The sequence below is a fragment of the Vigna unguiculata genome, chromosome 3 (genome assembly GCF_037176805.1).
Source record: "Vigna unguiculata cultivar grain cowpea cultivar isolate G323 ecotype 2 chromosome 3, ASM3717680v1, whole genome shotgun sequence".
Taxonomy (NCBI): domain Eukaryota; kingdom Viridiplantae; phylum Streptophyta; class Magnoliopsida; order Fabales; family Fabaceae; genus Vigna; species Vigna unguiculata.
This window is the reverse complement of record NC_140794.1, coordinates 16397175-16410040: the sequence shown is the minus strand read 5'-3', so window position 1 is coordinate 16410040 and position 12866 is coordinate 16397175. Positions and strand designations below refer to the sequence as shown.

General features: G+C 39.5%; 1 protein-coding gene and 1 long non-coding RNA gene across 2 annotated transcripts; one reads left to right on the top strand and one right to left on the bottom strand.

The window, feature by feature from the left end:
* The first annotated feature begins 2511 nt into the window (after window positions 1–2511).
* LOC146887527 (uncharacterized) lies at window positions 2512–3615 on the top strand. The gene is made up of 3 exons (XM_085670269.1): window positions 2512–2616; window positions 2742–3005; window positions 3580–3615. The coding sequence occupies exons 1-3, from the start codon at window positions 2512–2514 to the stop codon at window positions 3613–3615; spliced, it is 405 nt and encodes a 134-aa protein (XP_085526395.1).
* A 2002-nt stretch (window positions 3616–5617) lies between these two features.
* On the bottom strand, window positions 5618–11417 carry LOC114176031 (uncharacterized). The gene is made up of 3 exons (XR_003602957.2): window positions 11181–11417; window positions 7873–7979; window positions 5618–5810 (listed from the first exon to the last, which is right to left on the bottom strand). It is a non-coding gene; the product is annotated as an uncharacterized LOC114176031 (long non-coding RNA).
* Window positions 11418–12866: the final 1449 nt, after the last annotated feature.

Genomic DNA, 12866 nt, shown 5'->3' with positions numbered 1-12866 from the left:
CCTGTAACTCTCTCCAACCACATTTTGTGACAACAGCAAGGGTAAGGAGGCACTTCCTTGGTCGGTTGCATGGAGTGGAAAATTGTTATTCACGAACTTCTTCTTTGGATCTTCTGAACGTGTGTCCCTGTTAGTGTTCAGTGGCCCATTTTGTTCCCTTAGATGGATACTTTATCTGCCGATAATATGAATGCATGTTTTCTTAATTTTTTGATTGGATGTTTTGTCCATATATCAGTTTTTTCCTATACATGATATTTTTGCTTTTTATTAATAATGATCGGTTTATAAATTAAAAATATTGATAACTAAAATAATTTTTAACTTTTAGATTAATTTTAAACGTATATTATAGGGAATTAATTATTAACATTAACTATAAAAAATTAGTCTTTAATTTTCCCGATTAATGATATATATATATATATATATATATATATATATATATATATATATATATATATATATATATATATAATATAAGTTAATAATAAATTAGTGTTATAAAATGATTGAGAGGAAGAGAATAGAAAGTAGATGTAAGGTCCAATATTTTCTGCCCTTATTTTTAAAGGGGACTACCCCATATCGATTGGCCTAGGGCTGGTCCATAGGGAGCCAAAAACCCTAAACTAGTTAGCCCTCTCATTCTGTCACTTTTCAGAAATTTGTTCTCTCATTCCCCCCTAAGACTACAGTTGTGCTCTGCTAGGGTTTAACCCCAATCTTGGTCCAGTGAGCTCAATCTCGTTTCTTGCTCCGTATAAGTATTCTCAAGCTCATACCCTTTCTTTTCAAGTGTATTTTTGAATTTCTAGTCAAGGTTTTGTGGTAAACTCATGTTAAACTCATTCCTCTATTTTCCTGCTCTGGATCTGTTCTTAGAGCTACCTGTGCTCCACAGTTTGGGTTTCGAAGCCATGGCTAACATTTTCCAGGTAAGGGAAGTTAGGGTCTTTAGTACCTTCCGTAAAGCTATCTGTTTCATCCATGTTTCTTGTCTTGTGTGGATTGTATGCTACTGTGAATGTGTGGACTGCCTGGTTATGTGTTTTGGGTATGAAAGATGGCGACTGCAGGTACGAACAGTGGCGAGAGCTAATGATCTCGCTCAGACGAGACTGGTAGAGGCTCGCCCAGGTCTTTTGCGCGAGTTGTCGCTCAGGCAACCAATCTTCCTTTTGAGCGAGAGAATGTCTCGCTCAGGCGAGGAGACCTCGCCTAAGCGAGAAAGTGAATAGGGTCATTGTTCCTGTTTGTCGAGCTCTCGCCTAGGCGAAAGCGAGAAAGTGCCCAGTTTTGTGTGTTTAGGGATCACAAGAGCCTCAAATATTTATTCAATCAGAAGGAGCTGAACATGAGACAAAGGAGGTGGATGGAATTCCTGAAAGATTATCACTTTGAGCTTCTATACCATCTAGGAAGGCGAATGTAGTGGTTGATGCCTTGCGTAGGAAGATTATACATATTGCACACCTTATGATCAAGGAGGTGGAACTGTTAGAGAAGTTCAGGGATATGAAGCTGCATGTGGAGTTGGAATCCGAATTCATTAGATGTAGTAACCTGACTATATCTAGTGACTTCCTGGATTCAATCAGAGACAGACAATTGTTGGATGTCAGTCTAAACAAAGTTAGAGAGCAATTGGGATCAGAAGAGGCAAAGGATTTTGCCTTGGGTAATGATGGCATACTAAGGTTCCAGGGTAGGGTGTGTATACCAGATGATACTGAGGTGAACAGGTTAATCCTTGAGGAATGGCACAAGAGTCGTCTTAGCTTGCATCCTGGCATGACTGAGATGTATCAGGATCTCAAGGAAACCTTCTGGTGGCAGGGAATGAAGAAGGATGTTGCAAAGTTTGTATCGACCTATTTGACATGTCAGAAGGCAAAGATGGAGCATCAGAGGCCCGGTGGAATTCTACATCCCTTAGAGATACCGGTGTGGAAATGGGATAGCATCTCGATGGATTTTGTGACCCATTTGCCACGAACTTTTAGGGGACATGATACGATATGGGTTATAGTGGATCAATTAACTAAGAGTGCCGATTTCTTAGCGACGAACTTGAGGATGTTGATGGCCAAGTTGGCCTATTTGTACATTAAGGAGATTGTGAGGCTGCATGGAGTACCTTCAAGTATCATTTCAGACAGAGATCCTCGGTTCACTTCCCAGTTTTGACAGACACTACAGAGTGCTTTGGGAAGCAAACTAACCATGAGTTCAACATATCATCCTCAGACCGATGGTCAGTCAGAGAGAACGATCTAGTCACTTGAGGACTTATTGAGAACATGCGTGCTAGATCACTTGGGTGCTTGGGGTGAAGTTTTACCATTGATAGAGTTCACCTACAACAACAGCTTCCATGCGAGCATTGGCATGGCGCCATATGAGGCTCTATACAGTAGGAAGTGTAGGACCCCTCTGTGTTGGTATCAAGATGGGGAAGTAGTGTTTGTCGGACCAGAGTTATTATAATAAACCACCGAGAAGGTAAGAATGGTGAGAGACAGAATGCAGGCTTCTCAGAGCAGACATAAGGCTTATGTAGATCGTAGGAGGAGACCTTTGGAATTTGCGGTTGGAGATCACATGTTCTTGAGGGTGACCTGAACACTAGTGTGGGAAGGGCTCTCCGCTCAAGGAAGCTCTCTCATAAGTTTCTTAGCCCTTATAAGATCTCGAGGAGGATTGGGCCAGTGGCTTACGAGATTGCATTGCCCCCGTAGTTGGCAAATCTCCACTCAGTGTTCCACGTCTCACAGTTGAGGAAGTATGTGTTCGATCCGTCTGTGTTGGAGGTCGAGGATGTGCAGGTCAGGGAGGATCTCACTATGGAGGTACCACCTGTGACTTTGGAGGATAGTCAAGTAGAGGAACGTAGAGGAAAACCAGTCAGTCTTGTCAAAGTTGTCTGGGACCGGAGGACAGGTTACTCTACTTGGGAGTTAGAGGAGGATATGAGGAAGTCACATCCACATTTGTTTTTCCTGGTGAGTCTTTATTTTCGAGGTTGAAAATTTTTCTTGTTAAGTAGAATGTAAGGCCCAATATTTTCTGCCATTATTTGTAAAGGGGACTGCCCCATATCGATTGGCCTAGGGCTGGCCCATAGGGAGCCAAAGACCCTAAACCAGCTAACCCTCTCATTCTGTCATTTTTCAGAAATCTGTTCTCTTATTCCCCCCTAAGACTGCAGCTATGCTCTGCTAGGGTTTAACCCCAATCTTGGTCCAGTGAGCTCAATCGTATAAGTATTCTCCAACTTATACCCTTTCTTTCCAAGTGTATTTTTGTATTTCTAGTCAGGGTTTCGTGGTAAACTCATTTTAAACTCATTCCGCTATTTTCTAGCTCTGGATCTGTTCTTAGAGCTACCTGTGCTCCACAGTTTAGGTGTCGAAGTCCTTGGCTAGCATTTTCCAGGTAAGGGAAGCTAGGGTCTTTAGTACCTTCTGTAAAGCTATCTGTTTCAGCCATGTTTCTTGTCTTGTATGGATTGTATGGTACTGTGAATATGTGGACTGCCTGGTTATGTGTTTTGGGTATGAAAGATGGTTGTTGTAGGTACGAACAGTGGCGAGAGCTGATGATCTCGCTTAGGCAAGCTTGTCTTGCCCAGGCGAGACTGGCAGAGGCTCGCCTAGGTCTTTTGGATGAGTTATTGCTCAGGCGACCAATCTTCATTTTGAGCGAGAGAATGTCTCGCTCAGGCGAGGAGACCTCGCCTCAGCGCGAAAGTGCAGAGGGTCACTATTCTTGTTTGTCGAGCTCTCGCCTAGGCTAAAGGAGCTCGCCTGAGCGAGAGTCCCTCTCGCTTGAGCGAGACCTTTTTGCCTGAGCGAGAAGTTGGGCGAGAATGCGTCTTGGTCTGTTGTTTCTCTGTTCCCAGATGTTGGCTATATGTGTGTATTGATCTTGCTTTTAAAGTATGAATTGGGTGATTAGTTATGAGTGAGATGGTTTATGGTCTGTGATGGGTGAGTTTAACATGATTTGGGCATGTTTGCATGTATGGAAGGATTCATGGGATAAAAATGATGAGTTTGGTATGGTTTTGATATGGAGCATGAATAAAGGTTGGTTATAAAAGTTGGCATGAGATTTGTATGCATAACAATTATATACTTGGATGGGGAAATATAATTGGTTTGTGGTTAGGGCGTAATTCCACGATAGTTTCGTGGTGGTGCCTCATCGGAGGGTGTAATTCCATGAGACTCTAGGCGAGACTTCATGGTAGTGCCTCAATTGGTCGGGACTTTATTCCATGATCTCTGTTAGTGGAAGTTCATGGTGGTGCCCTATCTATATATTTAGTAAGGATTCAAGGTAAGGTTGCATCCCAACACTCTAAAGAGTCAGTTAGTCTCACATATAGCGTACTAACTCTAGTGGTGAGAGTAGCAGGAGATATGAAACTCATTAAGGGCTAACCTTGTGTGTGGGGGATGAAACATTGTAACATTTAACTAGGTAGAGCAGCTCGATAGAGTAGGGAAGTCCACCACAAGTGCATGCATTCGCTGAATTTGACTAATTATATGTATCCGGATGAGTCGTGTCTCGAGTCTTAGTGTATCATGTGCAAGTCATAACATGATTGGGTGATATTTGCATTTTGGATTATAGAGATGTATATAATTGTATGATAAACTATTTTCTACTCTAGCTTACCCTTCTGTTTGTTTGTGTTCCTGTGTGTGGTTTTCTCCTTTTTGCGAGGATCATCAATTTATTGATGTGAGCATATGCAAGAACTCCTCGTGGTCATCAGGGTGATGGAGGTTTCGCTGCATAGTCTGCTTGGACTGGATTTCCGTTTATTTGGTCTTTTCTCTAGGGCTATGGCCCATGTAGTCTCTTGTCTCTAGGTTTTATTTTGAATTATTGTTGACCCTTTACTTTACTTGTTTACTGACATCGGAGTGTGCCCTAGTTCAACTATGTTTTCTATGATAGGTTTGGATGTCCTTAACTTCTTGTGCTTTTACTTGGTCGTTTAAGTGTATAATTAACTGAGAATGTTTCCTTCTGATGATGATTGGGAGTTTTCATGAACATGAGGGTTTCATAAAGGTTTGGGGATGAATATGAAATGTGTTGTGCAGATTATGAATATGGTTATTTGGCAAGTGTCTGGATTAATTGAATACATATGCATGTTGGAGAGTTGATTGAATGTGATTTATGTGTAAATACATGATTGAATAGCATTCTGGGAGGTTTAGGGTTTCAAGCAGGCAAGAGAATTCTGGAATTTCTAGAAAACTGATGTACTGCGTGGTGGTACATGTGTGCCACCAGGCGATAAACGTTGGCCAACAGTCTAATTTGGTTGGTTGTACGGGAAAATGAAATTGGGGTTGTTGGGGAACTATTCTGGCTCAAAAATTAGCATGATGGCATGATGTACAAATGCCTACATAGGTGTGTTTGATTCTTGGGTTAGAGATATAAATTAATATGAAACTTGACTTGGTTTAAGTTATGAAAGGAAAAGATTAGTGTATCGTCTTAGCCGGAAATTACTTATTAAAATAAAACAAAATAAAATTTAATTAAACAACCTCATTTATTATCAACAATTCCTAAAACGCGAGGATTATTTTAAAACCGTAAGTTCAAAGTGCCCAAACGGATAGAATAATTCACGACAATATCGTATTACAAATATAATTGACTATAAAACTATTAAAATAAATCCATAGTCTGATAAAATAAAATCCATGAAAACCCCAAGAAGTCCCTACTCCGTCTCTATGTATCAGCCTGCTCACCTACATCAATATCTGCTCCTATGTAACGAGTTACATGATCATCGCCACACACACACAAATAGGGTGAGCTCATTTAAAATAAAACAAAACAAATATACTATTAAATACAACATCTCAACATAAAAACCCGGGTTAGTACTCTTCTCCCTTTTTCCTTACTTCTCCATTTCCAACACTTGCATTAGACGTCTATCATTTCTATACCCTTTAGGTGAGATCATTGATCGATCTTTGCAGCATGAGTGTCTACTCGCCCCTGCGACTACAGGCCACCACCTGATAGTCCACACGTGGGAATAACTTTGCCACAACATCTCACCGTGACACCAAGTGGAGTTCCCCAAAACAAACCTAAGTTTGTAGTTGTTCCCAGACTACCAAAACTCTATCAACATGCACTAAAGAGGGAAATCATCCGAAACCTCGCCGTACGAGCCACAACCCGCACACTCCATTGGACTTCCTAAACCACCAGGCTACAACCTAAAGTGGTCACATGTTACCCCAATACAAGATACACTCGTAACTGGGCCCCCAACCAAAACATCGCATCATGAACATCCCTTAAACCGGTGTAGAAAACTTCCTCGCACACCATCACTGGACCAAAACCGCCTGGTGTGCATCTCACACTGCTAGGCAGAATCTAGCTCCAGACCGCTTGGCGGGCATCTCACACCGCCAGGCGCCACGCGCCATCAGGGGTGTTGCTGCACTGTCATCGCCTGGCGGGCCCAAGCCTACCACCAGGCGCTACACACCATCCAGGTCATCTGCTGCACCACTTCCGCTTGGCGGAACCAAGACTGCCGCCAGGCGCCTCGCGCATATAGGACTCACTGCCACTGTTTTAAGTTGATATGGCCTGACAGCTCGCCCTCGCTGCCAGGCGCCACACCAGTAGCACAATTGTTACTGGTTTTTGGCACATTAAACAGGTCCTAAGGACCTCAAATCACACATTTCACAACTCACATCACATGTACAATTATCCATTTATGCTAAAATGACTCAATCACAATGCACACATCTTAATCAAGTCAATAAGATAATTATTCTCATTTATACACACCATCCTTTCTTTTATGTACTGAATTGAACTCTATTCTATTCCACTCAATATAATCGAAATATTTTATCAATGCAAACCAACAATTAAATATAACATGCCATCCAGATTGTCAATAATATACATGTACTTTTGGAATACACAAGTATGGATGCATATAATCTGCATCACTTCGAAACATCACTCTCCATAGTCCATTCGTGAGTATAAATCTGATAAGCATTTTTACACACTTTGTACCTATCATTTTCTCAGTTGTTAACATACAATTTAATTAACTATGAATGCCCTTCTACTTCACATTACACATTACAATTTAACCAGTTAATCTTATCATGCTTACTAATTCCAGTCTATCACATACCACGACGCATTTAATTCCCCACTCAACCACTCCCATCATGCGAACACACCCAAAACAACCTTTATGCTTGTCTGATGGGGCGCCTGGCGACAGCCTTAGCGCCGCCAGGTGGTGCGTGAAAAACTAGGTTCTCCCCAGGTCTGTTCGCACCTTTCGTGGCTTCCCCACACCCCACTTGTACTACCAATTCCAATCCGCGTTTTTAGTCAAAATATGAGTGGTTCCATCATCCGAGTCTATGTCAGTTTAGGTCCATACCATTGTCATACAAGCAATCCAATAGATCAAACTCGACACAACAATTCATCATCTCACACCCCATATACCCCAACCCCACATGGAATCCCCATTCATACCAATTTCACACACCATTCAATTCACAGGCGGTTTTTCTTCCTTAAACGCATCTATGCACGCATACATAATTATTTTCAACATCACAAATATCACAAAACTCACCACGAACCAGAAACTGGCCAAAACAGGAAGCGTCGCCTGGCGGCGCATGAACTACCGCTAGGCGATTTCTGGAAAAATCCAGAAACGCGAAGAAAACGAGAATAGACAGGTTCTACACTTTCATTATGGTTCAGATCATATAATCAATCGATAGCAGAATAAAAACAAGCAATAAGAACTCGCCTAACCTGGATTTCCTTGCCAAAATTTGAGAATTCCTACACTTCCCACTCCTTAGCAATGAGCCTCTCCTTGCGTTCTCCCAATCTCCTTCTCAACTTGATACCAATCCCCCCTAAGCCAAGGTTTGAACCCATCACCACACAATTGCAATTCAAGTGCACAATCATTCAACCAATTCATGTTTTGTGATAATATTCATACATCAAATATTATATCCTTACTTATCACATTAAGCATCTCTTAAAAAAACTAACAATTAAATAACACACAATTGACATACATAGGACTTGAACCTAGGTCCTCTCACACAACCAAAGTACTCTCAACCATTTGAGCTAGTACTTTTCCACATCAAGAAAGTTAGGATTTAATGCCATAAAGGCTTCTCTTACCCGCATTTATTAAATAATTATTTATTTAATTATTTAAATTTGTGGGTCTTACAATTAGAGCATGGGATGTTGACATCACTAAATCTCTTACATGATTTAGGAGGTTAGAAGCTTATTGTTTAGGAGTATTTCAATTGCATGTATAATCTCTTAATAATATCAAATTAGCTATTAAGGGGCATTTGTGTATGGATATGTGATCATGTGGCTTGATAAATCTTGATTTTGTACGTGGTGCATTAGGAAGAAGGAATATCCTAGGTAATGTGAATTGGATAATTATATGCATGGTTGGAGTGTTGTTATATAGATTCATACATTGGAAATATATATTCTTAGCTTTTACTTGGTCGTACTTTTGTGCGAGGATACAAGCGAGGAGGTTCGTATGTTTCGAGCTCAAACTTGAGGCTATTGTGAGTGGAGAGGTTCATAGCAGGTGTTCACACATGTTGGACTACGAGCGTGGAGGTTTGTAGAGTTGGACCACAAGCGGGCAGGTTCGTGGAAGCATATGAAATCCCTATGACCATGGGTGAGTATGTGCTAATCTCGTATTGGTTAAGTTGATGAGTTTAAGTGTTTTACATGTTTGGAGATGATGACCTTGGGCCAAATATGCTTGATATTATCACGAGGGGGTAGATTTGTGATTGGTAATGGAACACGTGATTAATATAGGTATGGAAGTTCCTATTAATGATACTCTCGTGTGAGGATACGAGCAGGGAGGTTTGTATATTTTGTGCTCACCCATGAGAGTTGCTGTGAGCGGGGAGGTTCGTAGCTGGATGGATCATGCGTGTTGGACTACGAACGATGAGGTTTGTAGAGTTAGACTATGAGCGGGGAGGTTTGTAGAGGTTGGACCATGAGCGGACATGTTCATGGAAGCATGATATATCCTGGGTCCATGGTCAAGTAATTGTATGGTATGCTTGGGTTAGCCGTTTCATTTAAATAATGAGACGATGTTTCAAAATACCTTGGGTAGTAAGGGTTTTAGAATAAGCATGGAGTTACGTTAGAGTATTTTTTTTTTTTGGGTGGGTGTCTGTATTACTAAATTGTGTGTTATGTTGATTTGAGCTCACCCATTTTGTTTAAGCTTGGCGATGATCATGTGACTTGTCACTAGGGATGTCAACGGGGCGGGTAGGGTACGGGTAGTAGTTCCCCCGTACCCTACCCGCTGGAAAAATATTTGCCCCGTACCCATACCCATATCCGTCGGGTATCCGTTATGCGGGTACCCGTCTATTTTTTTCATATCCGCGGGTATCCACGGGTATCCGCGGGTATTTACAAAAATATTTTAAAAAATAAATATTTAACCATAATTAGTGATTAGATCAACAAGTCTCCTTTCTCCGATTGATTCTTGAAAAACAAACAAATAAAAAATCACTACCAATTTATATTGTAGTTTATTTTTGAATAAAATATTAAAGAAATTACTAACTTCATCAATGTCCACCTCTTGCAACATTGTATAAAGTTTCATGTTGTCCAATTTTAATCTAGAAAAGCCTTAAAACATAAGAAGTTCAGTAAAAATTTCTAACAATCATTTAATTAAAATATCTAAGTAAAAGTGTTAATTTTATTACCTTCCATGTTGGTCCATAACCAGTCTTAGAGACACATCAACACCTCCACAGTATATGGAAGTAATTTACTCATTTGTGGGGTAAGAATCTGACCACCATTATTAGATGAAGACTCATAATGTTGTTTACTAATATATATATATATATATATATATATATATGGTAAAGTTTAGCGGGTACGGGTATCCACGGGTATGGATACTATGATACCCGTACCCGCCCCGTTAACAAGCGGGTATCAAAAATATTCATACCCGCGGGTAGCGGGTATCCATTTTTAATATCCATTTCCTACCCGTTGCGGGTTTTATCCGCGGATACCCGCGGGTACGGATTTTTTTGACATCCCTACTTGTCACACGGGAGCATATGATATTCCAGGTGATGATGGAGTTGCATAGAGATAGATAGAGGGCTATCTTGGGAGAATTTTATGAGTCATTTATTTTATCACTATTTATCTTTCAGTTGATTTTGGATTTTTGGATTTCGTAATAATTATACGGGATTTATGAACATGAATTTAAGCGCGATAACTAATTTTTAAATTTCCCGCTATTTTGGGAATAATAATATCAGACGATTTGAGTTTTATTTATAATTATTTATTCTATTAAGTAATATTCATCTAGGACGTTATAGGAGGAGTCCTAAGTTTGAAAAAAAATACAAGAACATGCTAGCTGGCAACATAATACCGAAGATAGTGCACAAGACTTAGAAGGCTCGAATAAATGTCCAACTATTGGGATGACTCTGATAGGGGGCGACATTCAAGACGGTGAGAAGTTCTTTCTCAAAAGTGTTAAAGGGTAGCCTTAAGCCAAGTTTCTCGAACAAAGTGATGTACATAAAAGTAAACTTTTGAAGGGGAAGAGGATGTAAGGTACTGTCTCTGCATATGGGTTCTTCCACATCACAAGTGGCTACCACCACACTAGTATCGTTACTTTTAAACAAAGTTTTGTGATGCCTAAAGGCCCTAACCCTAGTAAGAGTGGTCATGGAGGAAACTTCCCTTCTTAGGGTAAGGGTAGCCCAAGGATACAAGGGGTCTATTATGTCATGAAGGCAAATAAAGAGGCACACACTAGCAACTCAAGAAAGGAAGAAAAAATGAATGCAGTAACCTAAGACAACCTAGAACCCAGGAACCAAAACCAAGCACAGGCAACACAATGGCGAAAGGCGAAAAGAAATCAACAAACAAAGAAGCAAGGAAACCAGCAGCTAAGGGTATAAAAAAGTCAACAAGCAGAAATTATGCCTAGTTGTAATCAATATAAAGAGAAAATACAAAAAAAGAGTTACCTTTGGAAAAAGGAGTAAAGAGAAACGGATAAAGATGAGAAATGGCAAAGAGCGACGAGATGAAGAAGAAGAACATGGGAAGGAAGTAATTAGGCTTCGAAAACTGCAAAGGTTATGTGGGAAAAGATCGTGTTATTCACAATTTGAGGCATCTGTTAGATATGGTACACGTGGTGGGATAGATGAGGAGTCATGATGAAACGTGGGAAATGGTGCACGACAGTTACTGAAAAGACAGCAAAGACAACTATTTCGCTTCCCCACTTTAGGAGCGGAAGCTCAAAAGTTAGAGAGTTATGTACCCTCTTGAACCAAAGACGTCTACAATTAGTCGAGGTTATGTCTAGAGGCCATTTTATAGGGAAATTAAAAAGTCAAGGTAGCTAATAAAAGATAGAGAATGAGTCAAGACGAAAGAGAATGTCTCCATAAAGTCGAGGTAGCTGATAGAAGACATAGAATGAGTCAAAACGAAAGGGGATGTCTCCATAAATCGAGGGTGCTGAGAGGAGGTAGGTTATGGTTAAAAAGGAATGTCTCCATAATGTCGAGATCACTATAAGAGGCCAGGTGAAGGTTTAGGTCATTGAAGGGTGTCTCCAATTGACCGAGGTCATAGTGAGAAGCCATGTGGTAGTCCAAGGAATGGGAAGAAGTCTCCAAAAGGCCGAAGAACATTCCAGAATTGTGAGATATGATGAATATTCGAGGAAATCTAGGAAAATCTTAATAAAATGTTATCTCTCCCATATTTGGTAAATACAAACCAAATCAGAGAATATTATCATTATTTATTGTTCATTATCTTTTAACTAGATTATTTTAGAAGATATAATCTTGTATATCTCCAAAATTTGTAATCGATTTACCTATAAATAAGAATGCTACTCCCACGGTTAAGGGACAAAACTATTTTAACCTGAGTGTTATTTCCGAAGGTTGAGATATTTCTTTACTTTTTATCTTCAATTTAAGGTTCATTCACACCTTTACCGGAATAAAACTTAAGACATCTAATAAATCTAAAATTAATTAAACATCTAATATAAACTAAAATTATAATTTAATCAAAATCTATTAATTCTTAATATAAACTAACAATCCACCTGATAATTAATCAAACATAAAAAATAGGGTTAAGTGTGTTTTTAGTCCCTGAACTTTGGCCAAAAATTGGAATTCGTCCCTAGTTGAAACTTTGATAAATTTTAGTCCTTAAACTTTAAAAATGAATGAATATAGTCCTTTTAACCCAATTATGTTGTCTTTTTTCAACATGTCGAATGTGTTTCATGTTAATATTGGAGTTGTTTACGCCGTTTGACACATTCTCGGCTCAATATTTACTAAGAAATGCGATTGAAACCTAAAAAAAAAAGTTAACAAAATTGGGTTAAAAGGACTATATTCATTCATTTTTAAAGTTTAGGGACCAAAATTTATCAAAGTTTCGGCCAGGGACGAATTCTAATTTTGGGTCAAAGTTCAGGGACTAAAAACATACTTAACCCTAAAAAATATTTTGTATGCAAATATCCATATTAAAACTAAGTTAAAACTAATTTCAATACTATAAAATGTCAAAAAAAGTTGTTCAAATAAAAAAAAAGTTCCTCAAAATTCCTAAAAAGGTTGCTCAAAGGTAACAAAAGGATGTGATCCCAACAAGCCGAAACCCAAATTCAT